Genomic DNA, 16778 nt, shown 5'->3' on the forward strand with positions numbered 1-16778 from the left:
GCTGCAAATGAGAGTTGTTCACTGTACTTTTTCCCCATCAATCTTCTGACAGGTTTGGTGTGACCCACTATGATTTTCTCTCCTGAATCAACTTTTTCATCTCAGAGCACTTGCACCTTACCTCCTCAGTTATTTTTTGGATATATTGCAGGCTCTGTCTTCCCCCTAAAATTTTCACCCTCTACAGTTACCTATAGTGCAGTGGAAGTTATTCCATGATGTTCAGCACATGTATTGCAATGTCCCTTCTTCTTATCAGTGTTCTTCTTATGTTCCTTCCCTCATTACCAATTATGTGCAGAACCACCTCCAAATGTATAACATTGTGAAGTGGACAATGCAAAGATTTTGGATGCTGCCCTGCTTCAGAACTAATGTAAACATATGCATACAAACATTATTGTCTCCTCATGGCATTGTCCCCAGATGTTTAATTATCATCATTCATGCTGAACTGCTTTTTACTAGTGAAATCACCCTGTCCGTACATAAAGTCTTCATTTTTAATTTATGCTCTGAATTTAGACTGTCAAAATGCAGAATAAATGTTAATACTGTGTTTAATCAGGTAAAAATGGTAGTTACTGTGCCACAAGAAAAATTCAGTTGAGAAAACTGTAAAATTATGAGATAGAATTTTTAGTACTGCCAGTAGACATATATAAAAGTACATGCAACTGTCCAAATTTTAATGTACTTTTATACATGTCTATCAGCAGTACTAAAATTTCACATCCCGAAGTTAACTACTCCCCAGTAATTCTGTCTCATCATTTTGCAGACATAATATTTGTGACATTGCAGGTTTGGAGGTTAATCATATTTTAATTGTGCCCTGCCCCTCCTTTTCTCCCTTTGAACTGCTAATTATTTATGTAAAGTTGCACCAATGTTTTATTGTGTAACCATGTAACCAGAAAATAAATTAGAGCTATGTTAAGAAAGATTTATAAACCAGTGCCATATGTGAAACATGTTTCTGTTTTCATTCTACCTTAGGACTTGCACAGACTGGTGCATGGGGTTGTTTTGACGAATTTAACCGCATCAACATTGAGGTTTTGTCTGTGGTTGCACAACAGATTTTGTCTATCCTCTCATCATTGTCACAAGGGGCCAAAAGATTTGTCTTTGAAGGCTGTGACATCAGTCTTGTTAAAACTTGTGGCATATTCATCACTATGAATCCAGGTATGTTTCTTTATTTGAACAGTAAGGGCTAGCATTAGCATTAGGTTACGGAAACTTATAATTGTAAAGAGAGTGTCATTACAGGTTTGAAATCATAGCTACTGCAGTCAGTAAGAGTGGTGTCATGTCCCCTACTCAAAATGTTTTGTAGGAGGTCCTATTTCTATAGCTTTGGGACTTGACAGTTGCTAGTCTTACTGTGGTGTAATGCCATGTTTAAACCACTCTACCACCAACAGAAATATGAATATGATATGGAAAGTTCTGGCAGAATTTAAATAATTTAGTACTAAACATGCGCATGTGTGCCCACACACACACACACACACACACACACACACACACACACCGAAACCTATACAGCTACAAAACCTATACATCTATATTACACCGGTTAAATGTACAATGCCAGACTGAAGTTCTGCGTGTAGACTGGGAAGAGAAGTGGTTTTGGGTAGAATGGACGAGGGAGAAACGGGATGATGAGTGGGAGGGAGGATTGGGGAAGGGTTGCCAGTGGCGTGGATGAAGGCAGTTGGTGTAGGTGTAGAAATACAGGAGAGAGAGGCAGTAGGTGCACGGGGTGGGACTGCAATACACAGGCACCAGTAAGTCCAAGTGCGACATGGTGACATTGGAGTGAGGGAGTGCATTGGGAGGGGGGGTGACAGAACAGAGGAAGGGAAGACTGTGGGAAAAAGGGTGTGGATGCAGGATGAGCGAATTGGAGGCTCTGGGATGGGGTGTAGATTGTTGCGGTGCAGGGGATTAACAGAGATTGAGACCAGAAGGATTACGAGAACAAAGGACGTCTTGCAAGGATAAACCTAATGTACGTAGTTCAAAAAAGCTGGGGAAAATGGTCCAGATGGCTCTGGATGTGAAGCAACCATCGAAATTGCTCAGCAGTATGATCCATCACTGGGCAGTCAACTCTGCTCCTGGCCACAGTTTATTTGTGGTCATTTATTTGGATGGACAGCCATTTGGTAGTCATGTCCACACAAAAGGTTGTGCAAAAACTGGAGCACCTACTGCCTTCATATGACCTGTCAGCCACCCATCCCCACCCATTCCTCCCACTCCCCTCCTCCTCTTTGTCCTCACCAACTCCATCTGGCACAACCCCTCACCAAAGTTGACCTGCAGAACTGTGGTCCTGGCATTGCACCTCCAGTTGACATGATGCAGTTATACGTGTGTGTGTGTGTGTGTGTGTGTGTGTGTGTGTGTGTGTGTGTGTTTGTGTGTGTACTGAAGTTCAAAAAAGGATTTGTCCGAAAGTAAGCAAAGTCTTCAGTCTTTGTTCATGTGCCTCAATACCTGTATACTATTCAGTGAGTTGTTATTTTTATTCCAAAATTACTTACTAGATGAAACATTAGTGATAAGAGAATATGTAATATGGGCTTTATCGTATACTGCCTTCCTTTAAGTTTTTAGCTGATATTTCTTGTTGTGTATCAACAGGCAAACTGCTAGTTGAAACAGGCTAGTGAAAACATAAATCATTAGCTTATATTTCTCTCTTTTTCTAATGTTTGATTATTGCTTGTACTAAAATTAAATATAGCAAGACATATGGGAAAAGTCTTGTTTGATATAACTTCTGCTGAATTGATTAATGGTTCCAGAATTATAGGTTAATGCAAGAATAATTAAGATTCTAGCCACAGACCATCACATAGTAATTCACCTTGTAGCTACACAAAAACTAAGAAATTCTCTGTAGTGCATGAATATTCCATAAATAGAATAATTATACTGAGTAGCATATTGTGCTGTGCTGGTGATGACTTCAGAGCAGTGGTTGTCAAGCTTTTTTGTGCAAGAGCAGATAAAAACATTGGGAGGAGGCACATTGGGCCACATATGTACCTATGTTATTTCTAATTAGTAACCTACTAGTAGCTCTCCCCCCCCCCCCCCCCCCCCCCCCCACACACACACCCCCAATGTTACTCGCTGCCAGCTTCAACGACCCCAAAATTGTGACACTATTAAGTGCCAGACAAAGTTTTGACATGTTGTCTGTGTGAGCGGATGATTAACTGATTATATCCTTCAATTTAAATGTGTTGTCCAATATGAGACCTGATCACAAATGTTTACTAAATGTTTTGAATGTTATTTTTTTTCTGCTGGTTGTGTTGTATTACCACCTTAAATTTCTTATCGCTTGCTGCAGATATGTATCACATTTGAAGACCATCTCTAGAATGTGCATTCATGAATCCATATTACTTCCGTGTCAAAATTTATACCACATCAGCTGACCAGTCATGAGTCAGCACACCTGCGAGACAAACAATAAAACATTCCTCCTATCACATCCTTTGACCATGCAGAGGCCACACTGTTTACCCCTCTGTTCCTGCAATAAGTGGCCAACCTTACTTAGCTCAAGGCTGAATTCACAATGTCAATTAAAATCAAACACATCCTAAAATTAATACTCTGTAAACATTTTTGTTTGTCACTGAACAGGAACACTACACTTTAAGGAGCTCTTAATGTTAGTTGACAGTTTTGGTTTCGGTTGCTAGTTGCTACATGAATGTTATTATAAAATACGACTGAGAACTGGAGGCCATATGAATACTTGATTCAGGCTGCATGCAGCCAGTGGGCCACAGTTTGATGACCATTGCTTTAGAAGAATGTAATCAAAAATCTTAAACAAAGCATGAAATGTGTAGTTGCATCAGCCATTTTCTGCAAATATTACTGTAACATCTAGCACAAAGTCCTCATTTTCTCTTAGTGTAATATCGTCTGTTGTGTTGACTTCCATAATTTATGGTGCAGTAAGGGATATGAACATTATAATGCTTTTTCCCTTATATATATATATATATATATATCGACCCTTTAACGTGTTTTGGCGGCAACACAACCACCTAAACTTTGTGCACATCGTTGTCCACCAACCCAAGTTCACCACAGGATCAACATAGCCCAGCTTTAACCAACACTTTTTCGCCTTTTTTCACAACAGATCTCCAGTAACTTTCTCCAGTTATTTTCATTTTCATTTCAACCTCATGTTACACTTTCCACCTTCTAATACCATGTCACCCTCACAACACCTCCACGACCCCATTAAGTTTTATTTACATTCCCTCCGCAAACATGCCTTCACCCTAGCCAGATTACGCTCGCATATTTTATTTTCTCAGGCTTGTCTGACATTTGGCATTACCCCCAAAGGCCTCACACTTAAAGTTTCCATCTCTGGCTGCAACCCTTCTTTCCATCAGTCCCTATACCAGTTCCAAACTGAACAATCCATTGCCCTCACCCACCTAATCCTTCACCTACACATCAACTCAGCCAATGAACACACCCATCAACTCCTATCCTTAATAAAAGTCCTCAATATTCCCTCTCCCACATCCACACCGGCTATTCAGAGCATCCTCCTACAGGCCAACCGCAAATTAGAACAGCATGCCACCCTTCACCTCAAAAACTATCCAATCTCCTGGTTTCCCACCTCTGGAAAGGCAACTCACTCACCCTTCACAACCTTTCCAGCAAACCTCAACCTCCACTCATTGCACACAAACACAGTCTCTCCCATCTACTCAATCTCCCACTTCCAGCTCCACTCCCTCCAAAACCTCAAAATTCCAATCAACACAATCTGGTACCACAACACCCTAATTCAGTAGTTAACCTTTCCTCCAAACCTCTCTCCCAATCCGAAACCTCTGTCCTATCCAAAGGCCTCACCTTCAGCCCCACTCCCAGATTCAACCAAACAGCCCTTGTCAAAGATTTACTGTCCTACACTCGTACTCTCTGCTGGAAGTATCACTTTGCCACGAAGAAAAATGATCCTAATCCTACTCCTAATGATCCAACTCCCCAAGAAACTATCCAAATTGAACCCTGCCTGGAACAGTTCCGTCCTCCGTCACAGTGGGACCCACCTCCTCTTCCTCAAAATCACCCTCTCCAAACCTTCCAGGAATTTCTGACTTCCAGCCTTGCCTCTCAATCCTTTTTAAAAAACCTTAATCCTACTCCCAACATCACCACTGCTGAAGCCCAGGCTATCCGTGATCTGAAGGCTGACCGATCCATCGTCATTCTTCCGGCGGACAAGGGTTCCACGACCGTGGTACTTGATCGTCGGGAGTATGTGGCTGAGGGACTGCGTCAGCTTTCAGACAACACCACATACAAAGTTTGCCAAGGTAATCCCATTCCTGATGTCCAGGCGGAGCTTCAAGGAATCCTCAGAACTTTAGGCCCCCTACAAAACCTTTCACCTGACTCCATCAACCTCCTGACCCCACCGACACCCCGCACCCCTACCTTCTACCTTCTTCCTAAAATTCACAACCCCAATCATCCCGGCCGCCCCATTGTAGCTGGTTACCAAGCCCCCACAGAACGTATCTCTGCCTATGTAGATCAACACCTTCAACCCATTACGTGCAGTCTCCCATCCTTCATCAAAGACACCAACCACTTTCTCGAACGCCTGGAATCCTTACCCAATCTGTTACCCCCAGAAACCATCCTTGTAACCATTGATGCCACTTCCTTATACACAAATATTCTGCACGTCCACGGCCTCGCTGCGATGGAGCATTTCCTTTCACGCCGATCACCTGCCACCCTACCTAAAACCTCTTTCCTCATCACCTTAGCCAGCTTCATCCTGACCCACAACTTCTTCACTTTTGAAGGCCAGACATACCAACAATTAAAGGGAACAGCCATGGGTACCAGGATGGCCCCCTCGTATGCCAACCTATTCATGGGTTGCTTAGAGGAAGCCTTCCTGGTTACCCAGGCCTGCCAACCCAAAGTTTGGCATAGATTTATTGATGACATCTTCATGATCTGGACTCACAGTGAAGAAGAACTCCAGAAATTCCTCTCCAACCTCAACTCCTTTGGTTCCATCAGATTCTCCTGGTCCTACTCCAAATCCCATGCCACTTTCCTTGACATTGACCTCCACCTGTCCAATGGCCAGCTTCACACGTCCGTCCACATCAAACCCACTAACAAGCAACAGTACCTCCATTATGACAGCTGCCACCCATTCCACATCAAACGGTCCCTTCCCTACAGCCTAGGTCTTCGTGGCAAACGAATCTGCTCCAGTCCGGAATCCCTGAACCATTACACCAACAACCTGGCAACAGCTTTCGCATCCCGCAACTACCCTCCTGACCTGGTACAGAAACAAATAACCAGAGCCACTTCCTCATCCCCTCAAACCCAGAATCCCCCACAGAAGAACCACAAAAGTGCCCCACTTGTGACAGGATACTTTCCGGGACTGGACCAGACTCTGAATGTGGCTCTCCAGCAGGGATACGACTTCCTCAAATCCTGCCTTGAAATGAGATCCATCCTTCATGAAATCCTCCCCATTCCACCAAGAGTGTCTTTCCGCCGTCCACCTAACCTTTGTAACCTGTTAGTTCATCACTATGAAATCCCCAAACCACCATCCCTACCCTCTGGCTCCTATCCTTGTAACCGCCCCCGGTGTAAAACCTGTCCCATGCACCTTCCCACCACCACCTACTCCAGTCCTGTAACCCGGAAGGTGTACACGATCAAAGGCAGAGCCACATGTGAAAGCACCCACGTGATTTACTAACTGACCTGCCTACACTGTGATGCATTCTATGTGGTAATGACCAGCAACAAACTGTCCATTCGCATGAATGGACACAGGCAGACAGTGTTTGTTGGTAATGAGGATCACCCTGTGGCTAAACATGCCTTGGTGCACGGCCAGCACATCTTGGCACAGTGTTACACCGTCCGGGTTATCTGAATACTTCCCACCAACACCAACCTATCCGAACTCCGGAGATGGGAACTTGCTCTTCAATATATCCTCTCTTCCCATTACCCACCAGGCCTCAATCTCCGCTAATTTCAAGTTGCCGCCGCTCATACCTCACCTGTCATTCAGCATCATCTTTGCCTCTGCACTTCCGCCTCGACTGACATCTCTGCCCAAACTCTTTGTCTTTAAATGTGTCTGCTTGTGTCTGTATATGTGTGGATGGATATGTGTGTGTGTGTGTGCGCGAGTGTATACCCGTCCCTTTTTCCCCCTAAGGTAAGTCTTTCCGCTCCCGGGATTGGAATGTCTCCTTACCCTCTCCCTTAAAACCCACATCCTTTCGTCTTTCCCTCTCCTTCCTTCTTTCCTGATGAGGCAACAGTTTGTTGCAAAAGCTTGGATTTTGTGTGTATGTTTGTGTTTGTTTGTGTGTCTGTCGACCTGTCAGCACTTTCATTTGGTAAGTCACATCATCTTTGTTTTTAGATATATTTTTCCTATGTGGAATGTTTCCCTCTATTATAACCATATATATATATATATATATATATATATATATATATATATAGGCATTTGATAATGTCTGCTTGTGACTGTGTATGTGCAGAGGGATATATGTGTGTGTGTGTGCGCGAGTGTATACCTGTCTTTTTTCCCCCTAAGTTAAGTCTTTCCGCTCCCGGGATTGGAATGACTCCTTACCCTCTCCCTTAAAAACCCACATCCTTTCGTCTTTCCCTCTCCTTCCCTCTTTCCTGATGAAGCAACCGTTGGTTGCGAAAGCTTGAATTTTGTGTGTATGTTTGTGTTTGTTTGCGTGTCTATCGACACACAATGTTTCCCATATATATATATATATATATATATATATATATATGAAACATTCCACGTGGGAAAAATATATCTAAAAACAAAGATTATGTGACTTACCAAACGAAAGTGCTGGCAGGTCGATAGACACACAGACAAACACAAACATACACACAAAATTCAAGCTTTCGCAACCAACGGTTGCTTCATCAGGAAAGAGGGAAGGAGAGGGAAAGACGAAAGGATGTGGGTTTTTAAGGGAGAGGGTATGGAGTCATTCCAATCCCGGGAGCAGAAAGACTTAACTTAGGGGCAAAAAAGACAGGTACACACTCGCGCACACACACACACATATCCATCTGCACATACACAGTCACAAGCAGACATTATCAAATGCCTCTTTACTTCTGTCTCGACTGACATCTCTGCCCAAACTCTTTGCCTTTACAAATGTCTGCTTGTGTCTGTGTATGTGCGGATGTAGAACTTGCCCTTCAGTATATCCTCTCTTCTAGTTATCCACCAAGCCTCAACCTCCGCTAATTTCAAGTTGCCACCACTCATACCTCACCTGTCTTTCAACAAAATCTTTGTCTCTTTACTTCTGCCTCGACTGACATCTCTGCCCAAACTCTTTGCCTTTACAAATGTCTGCATGTGTCTGTGTATGTGCGGATGTGCAAATTAGAACAGCATGCTATCTTTGTTTTTTTTATATATACACACACACACACACACAAAGAAACACAAACATACACAAAAAATTCAAGGTTTCGCAACAAACTGTTGCCTCATCAGGAAAGAGGGAAGGAGAGGGGAAGACGAAAGGAAGTGGGTTTTAAGGGGGAGGGTAAGGAGTCATTCCAATCCCGGGAGTGGAAAGACTTACCTTAGGGGGAAAAAAGGACAGATATACACTCGCACACGTGCACATATCCATCCACACATACAGACACCTGCCGTTTTTTCCCCCTAAGGTAAGTCTTTCCGCTCCCGGGATTGGAATGACTCCTTACCCTCTCCCTTAAAACCCACTTCCTTTCGTCTTCCCCTCTCCTTCCCTCTTTCCTGATGAGGCAACAGTTTGTTGCGAAAGCTTGAGTTTTGTGTGTATGTTTGTGTTTGTTTGTGTGTCTATCGACCTGCCAGCGCTTTCGTTCGGTAAGTCACCTCATCTTTGTTTTTATATATAATTTTTCCCACGTGGAATGTTTCCTTCTATTACATATATATATATATGTGTCTGTATGTGTGGATGGATATGTGCATGTGTGCGAGTGTATACCTGTCCTTTTTTCCCCCTAAGGTAAGTCTTTCCGCTCCCTTAAAACCCACTTCCTTTCGTCTTCCCCTCTCCTTCCCTCTTTCCTGATGAGGCAACAGTTTGTTGCGAAAGATTGAATTTTGTGTGTATGTTTGTGTTTGTTTGTGTGTCTATCGACCTGCCAGCGCTTTTGTTCGGTAAGTCACCTCATCTTTGTGTGTGTGTATATATATATATATATATATATATATATATATATATATATATATATATATATATAATAAAGGGAAACATTCCACGTAGGAAAAATATATCTAAAAACAAAGATGATGTGACTTACCAAATGAAAGTGCTGGCAGGTCGACAGACACACAAACAGACACAAACATACACACAAAATTCAAGCTTTCGCAACAAACTGTTGCCTCATCAGGAAAGAGGGAAGGAGAGGAAAAGATGAAAGGATGTGGGTTTTAAGGGAGAGGGTAAGGAGTGATTCCAATCCCGGGAGCGGAAAGACTTACCTTGGGGGGAAAAAAGGACGGGTATACATTCACACACCCACACATATCCTTCCACACATATACAGACACAAGTAACTGATGAGGCAACAGTTTGTTGCGAAAGCTTGAATTTTGTGTGTATGTTTGTGTTTGCTTGTGTGTCTATCGACGTGCCAGCACTTTTGTTTGGTAAGTCACATCATCTTTGTTTTTAGATATATTTTTCCCACGTGGAATGTTTCCCTCTATTAAAATGTATAGTCTCTGTCTGTTAGTTCTGTAGGCTAACTCTTTATTAGTAAATTTCCACAGGAAGACCAGCTAGGGGAAACTAAACAGCACAGAAAGTTAGAAACTCTCATTTTGTGCCTTATCACTGTGTGTTTCACACTGGTGGATCTCAAGAGTTAATTTATGAGGTCATTGATTAATTAATTAGTTCTGTAGGCTAACTCTTTATTAGTAAATTTCCACAGGAAGACCAGCTAGGGGAAACTAAACAGCACAGAAAGTTAGAAACTCTCATTTTGTGCCTTATCACTGTGTGTTTCACACTGGTGGATCTCAAGAGTTAATTTATGAGGTCATTGATTAATTAATTATTTGTTGCATATATCAGGTACTTTGACACAGAACAAGTCAGTTTACAGATCATAAAATTAATTTACGTTTAAGTATACCTGCATGTTGGCTGTTTACAGATGAATTCACATAATTGAAAATAATATTAGGTCATGCATGTATCACTAGAGTCCAACAAAATGGAAATGTCTTACTTAGATTTACCTTTACAAGATTTTTCTTGATACATCTGGTCGCCACGATGGCTCACATTTATGACTTTCTGTCAAAAGTATGTTGTTCTGTATGATCCATTTGCTTATTCATCTAATATTGCTTCACTGCAGCAATGAATGGAAAATGATCCTTCATTGCCCAAGGGTTGCATCAGTATTTTGCAAGTTATCTCATTCGGTCCTAATACCTCCACATTCCAAGACAAATTGTAATGAGATTCCAGTTACTTTACATTTTGGGGCTTCTGTACTGCTTAGCATACTTTTGTTGATCTTTCTTCACTTATATTAGGTTGGTGCATAAGTTCATAGTGTTTTTCTATAAGTTTATTTATAACAATCTGCCACTGCTGAGGTGACTTTTTGATCCCACAACTGTGGTTTTGAGGTGAGGATCTCATCCAGTAAGAAAATTCCTTGAAGGTTGTTTGATAGCGAGCAGAAGAGGTGAAAATCTGAGGGCACAAGATAGGTGAATAAGGTGGGTGTGGAATGACTTCACAAGCCAACTTCTGTATAGTGTTGTTTATCAGTCTAGCAGAATGCAGAAAGACGTTATAGTGGAGTAGCATCACCTCATGCAGTCTTTCTGGTAATTGTTCTTGAATTGTGTCTGCCAGACATCTCAGTTGCAGACTATAAATGTTGACAGTGATGCTTACTCTTCAGGGAAGCAATTTGTAGTACACCACACTGTCACTGTTCTGGTAGATGCATAAAATTGTCCTTTGTTGAAACGTGCAATTCTTTGTATGTGGTGTTGCTGCATTGTATGGGCTCAACCATTCCTTTCTCTTCCTTATGTTAGCATAAAGATACCATTTCTTGTCACCAGTAATAATACAGATAGGAATGGTTGGTGTTGTTCAGTAGCCAGTTGATGACAAGCAAGCAGAGATGCTTATACGAACACCCACAAATTTTTGTGGTTTTGGCTTAGAGCATGCGGTACCCATACAACCTATATTTGAACCTTCCCCACTGCATGCAAATGTCACACAGTTGTGGAATGATCACAGTTCATCACATTTGCTAGTTCTCAAGTACATGTGGATCTTTGTGGATTAATGCATTTAAACAAGCTTCCTGGTTGTCACCCTTCAACTGAATTCAAACAGAAGAATACGTCATAAATGTTCCAATTTCTTCACTTGGCATTTCATTTTCTGATGCCCAGAGCTTCACTCACTATACCCAAATGACAATATGTAAACTCAAATAGCAACTGTAAACTATAAATGAAAGATGACAAACATAAAATAAACCCATAACAACTAGGATATGAACATGCAAAATAAAAGTACTATGAACTTATGAACCAACCTAATATATTAGTTGATAAACATACCTTTATGCAGTATTATTTAATTTTCAGAGTCTGATTCCTATTTAGTATTTGTAATGACTACGAAACAGACACATTTCTTTATTTTCTTTGTTTGCAATTAATATTCTGAACAATGTACTTCAAAGTTTAATCTTCATTACTTTCTTTCTTTGTTTAATTTCACTTGCATAACACATCAGGATTTTGAATTATCTGATACACAGTAACATGTGGAGAAACAACTATGAGATAATCTGCCATTGCTGAAGTGTTGTTTAGTAAGTTTTTATTAATCCTACTGGTTTTATCATCTGTTGTTAATGCACTGAATTCCTGGTGATTCCCTTTGTCAGGATACTTGGAAAATGTCTAATACCAAAATTGTAAAAAAATGACAGCTGTAGGCGATATCAAATCATTTATTTTGTTATAACCTTGGACCCAAGCTCAGTGAAGAGGATAATATAAGTAATGATACTAGCTCAATAACATTTAAAAATGAGGAAAGAATTTCTGTGGTTTACCTTAGCATAATTTACTTTTGTTACAGGTTAAGCTCATTGCACGGAATTGTTTGACAAGTCAATGTTTTTCTCCATATCAATAATTATATGAGATACTGGTTTATTCTGTTATGATTAACTCTTTCTTCCAGGCTATGCTGGTCGCACAGAACTGCCTGACAACTTGAAATCAATGTTTCGCCCCATATCAATGATTGTACCAGATAGTGCAATGATTGCTGAAATAATATTATTTGGTGAAGGATTTAGAGAAACACGAATTCTTGCAAAAAAGGTATGTATCAGCAAATTTGGTGTAGTGAAGTTCTGTAATGATTGGATGATTCACATTAATATCAAGACAACTACTACATGCAGCCTTATTTTAAATGTAATAAAGAGGCTCCTTTGCAACTAAATGGTGTTTGTAGTTATGAAAGAAATGTGTGTCTTCTGAAATTGAAGTTTCTAGTGACACTAATGGAAACCATGCACTTATATCAGCTTCTACCTTTGAAATCATGTATATGACGTTCTGTATCCTTCACGAAAATACTTAACCATTAGCAAGCATAATTTTCTATTATAAGCAGGCCTGAAATGTTTTTTAACTCCGAATAATCGAACTGAGAGAATCAGCTGCTATAGGCTGCTATAGGTATTCAGCAAGCAGAGAACATAGTAAACATAAAGTGAATGATTTACAACTCCAAGTAGTAAATAATAAAAATTAATACAGCAGAGACAGACTTGGTGGTTAACACTATTCGCCACCACACAATCTCTCAGCTCGTGCCGCAACTGCATCTCTGGATGGCACGAATGGAGCTAACGTGCACAACTACAGTTAATGTGTGTAGCACATGATGAAAGTGGAGTGCGGAACATTTTCTCGGAAACGGGCCAGGAACCGGATATGTCGTCCAGAGTGGGTGGTGCACTTAGCTTCTGTGTCGCTTGTTGTGGTGGCGGGGTTGAAAGTCAGGGTGTCGCATCTGCCAGGTGTGCAGCTCTTGACAACTACGTGGGTGGTGCTCCCTTGAAAATGTAAGCAGGGTTCACTCTGCTAAGAGATGTGGCGGCCTGTTTTCCATCCATTAAGATGACCGTCATGTGTTTGTCTCTGCACAGGACACAGGGGGGTCCAGTATAGAATGGTTGCAGCAGTGGCATGATGCAGTCTGTACATAACATGATGTGAGAACAGCTGTCAACATCATTTTGCACAAAAGTTGTTGGACAACCATGTCTGGAGAGCTTTGTAGGTTTGATGTGGTTTATATGTTTCTGTAACTCTTGAAGGGATTCCAGTTTCTTGTCCACTTCTGACAGTAGGCTGGCATCAACTAACTCCCCTGGCAGGTACAAAGCCATGCCGTAAACAAATTCCTCTGCCAAGAACTCTGTATCTGGTTTGTATGTGGCTAATAAGCCCAGTTGGACTATGGGCACTGCAGATGTCCAAGACATGCCATGATACATCAGCTCAGCCTTCAGCATCAAAAGCCAACATTCCTCCATACCTTTGCTGGCCATATGGTAACTGGTCGTCTTGTGATGGATGTAGCCAGAGATCTTCACCAATTGCGTGGACAAGCCACTCGCAGTAATCTCTTTCAATGCCTGGCAACATGAACCATTGAGATACTAACTTGAATGTCAACCAGATTACAGGATGACAAAGATTATGTAAGGTCTTGAGCACCAGTCCAAAATGCAATAAGGACAGAAGGGCATGATTTGCCATGTGACGCCTCACAATACAATTTCGGTTCTCGCAGGGTATGTTGAGTAGCTCTAACTTAAGTGCCACAGTGCCCTCATGCAATATGATGTGCAGCTCGGGATCCTCTTGTTGTACCTTGGCAAGCGCCATCACATTCACCGCCCGTAAGATGCTGGTCATTCCAGAGAGACAGTCCACAACCACATTAGTGATACCCAATATGTGATGAATGTCTGTACTAAATTGGCTGATTAATTCCAATTGGCTGTACTGCTGCGGGGAGCAAGTGCTGCTATTTTTGTTGGAAACGTACGTTAAGGGCTTGTGGTCAGTTTATATCACGAATTCTCTTTCCTCTATATGTGGTTGAAAGTACTTAATTGCTTGATATTTGGCCACAAGTTCCCAATTGTATGTGATCCATCTTTGCCGGGAAGACAATAGCTTGTGTGAAAAATAAGCCAGCAGCTGCCACATGTTTTCCACCAATTCTTGGATGGCAGCACTAATGTATTACTGACTGGTGTCCACTACTAATGCCAATGGAGCTTTGAGCTCGAGGTGTGCCAGCACTGCCTCTTGTTATAGGCTCTTTTTGATCACTTCAAAAGCCACATTCATCTCTTCGGTCCACGGTACAAGAGAACTGCTCTTAACTATGGGACCTGCCGGTTCTATGTTCAATGGCATCTGTTGTTCTGCAGTGCATGGTAAATGTCAGCATTCCCAAGTATATACATAGCGCTTTTATTGTAGACAGCGTAGGTAGCTGGAATATGGCTTCAACTTTATCAGTGACTCATAATGAGGCTGCTGAAGGTACTCAGTGACCCAGGAATTCATCATCAGGTTGTCCAAATACACATTTCACCATGTTCAACACCACGTTGCACTTTTCAAAACACTCAAAACATTCTCTCAGGTGATGGTGATGTTGATAATTTGTTGATGAATACAATAACATGTCATCCAAAGAGGCAATACTAAAGGTCAATCCACACAAGACAGAGTCAATGAATGGCTGCCAGGTTTGTGCAGCCTTATGTAGGCTGAACATCTCATGCAACCCAAATGGCATAATAATCACAGACTTCGGAATGTCCTCTGTTGCCACAGGAATCTGGGTATGTGCCTTCTTGCAGTCTGTAACACTGAATATAGTTGCTGTATGCAGCGTGCAGTTATAATCTCTTAATAGTGGCTTTGGGTAGTGATCAGGCACTCATGAGTTGAGTGCTCTGTAACCTCCCAGATCATCCCTTTTTGGGTACCAAGTGCGGCTCGAATGCCCATGGGCTTCTGGAAGGTCAGATGATGCCTTCTCACAACATTGCAATGAATTCTGCTTCATCAAAGGGTGAGGTATCCTGGAGTCAATCTTCTCGGCCAGCAAGACATTGGCGGTCCATCCGTGGTTTTATATGGTGGATGGTACCATGCCAAACTTGCTGTGGCATGTGGGGTGGTGTCGTTAACGTGGGGAACTCGTGCAGCAGTGGTGGTTCTCCTCATCTGCAACCTGTACGACCTTGATGTCATACAGTCTGGCATTGTGATGGTATCCAGTAGCCATAAGTCCAGTAATATTAACCCCTAGGCAGGCATTTGCTGCTTCCAGGAGGAGCTAGTATTGTGCTCAGAAATCAGTGCCTATAATTTCTTTGGCCTCATCAGCTACAGTAATGTCACATGTGAATTGATGGTGGAGTACCAAATTCCACCATTCACGCCAGGTACCATGTGTCATAATTGTTGAATTATTTTCAGCAGACAAGCTAAACACAGTTGGTGGTCTGCAACAGTGCAGCAAAACACACATGCAGCACTGGACTGTCATATGCAAGTTGTAACTTGCACTTATCCGCTGAAACAAGCAATGTGCCAGGGTACACACATTATGGTGTTATGGTAGCACTTATGTGGATGGCTTGATAATCTGCTAACATCCGGAACTGGTCGCTATTTAAATAAAAACAAACTTCTGTACAACTTTGATGGTTATGTATTTTCATTGAGAAATAATTATGAATTAAGAGTAACAGAAATGAAGTGAGTGGTGCGATGAGAGACTAAGAGGAGAAGTAGATGGGGGAGGATCACCAATAAGAGGAGGTGGGGGGAGAGAATGGAGAAGTAAGCTGAAATATCGAAGCCTTATATGGTAACGTAAGTTGAGTCCAACAGGGTGTTGGAATGCAGTGAGATTTTAGTGTGCAGCTTCCCATCTCCATAGTTCAAGGATTTGGATCCTCACATCCAATGCGAGTTTTTAAGAACTCCAGAGATGTGAACTTTCCCTCCAGCCCATCCTTGCGTCGTGATACCCTCATAGACTTAACTTGCACTAATATGCAATCCCCCCTCTTATTTTTCATTATTATCATCCCTTTCATTTTCATACTTTTTTAATTATGTAAAACTGTCCACAACCCAAATGTTAGTTTGAACATCACAGTGCTCTATTAGGCATAGTCCTGTTGTGCCCTTGCCTTTTCGAAAATCTCTGAAATACATTACCCAGCTAGTTATTGGGGGACCTATATTTAAAAGATGCCTACAGTTTAATGAGGACCTAACCATCATGCTACCTATTATTTTTCACATAGAAAAACCATTTCCATAGGTGAAAGAAGCAATAGGCGACAGAAAAATTCTTAGTCTAACTGAGAATTGGCTCTGGAATTTTGGATTCATAGTCTGGCACTTATCTGCTGATCTGCTGAGTTTTTAAATTATATCTTTTTTCATTCACTATGCCTTATTTAATTATTTTCTATATTGCTTTCCGCTTTTTTAATTTTTGTATTCTTCATCCCATGTTTCCCTTGATATT

The 16778-nt window shown here is 41.6% G+C and overlaps 1 protein-coding gene across 1 annotated transcript in view; it reads left to right on the forward strand.

Moving 5' to 3' along the window:
• The window catches only part of LOC124802831 (dynein axonemal heavy chain 2), a 1031222-nt gene that overhangs the window by 491505 nt on the left and 522939 nt on the right, over positions 1-16778 (forward strand). Inside the window, 2 exon segments of the mRNA XM_047263843.1 lie at positions 1000-1191; positions 12372-12514. Coding sequence (XP_047119799.1) covers positions 1000-1191; positions 12372-12514 — 335 coding nt within the window.

The sequence above is a fragment of the Schistocerca piceifrons genome, chromosome 6 (genome assembly GCF_021461385.2).
Source record: "Schistocerca piceifrons isolate TAMUIC-IGC-003096 chromosome 6, iqSchPice1.1, whole genome shotgun sequence".
Taxonomy (NCBI): domain Eukaryota; kingdom Metazoa; phylum Arthropoda; class Insecta; order Orthoptera; family Acrididae; genus Schistocerca; species Schistocerca piceifrons.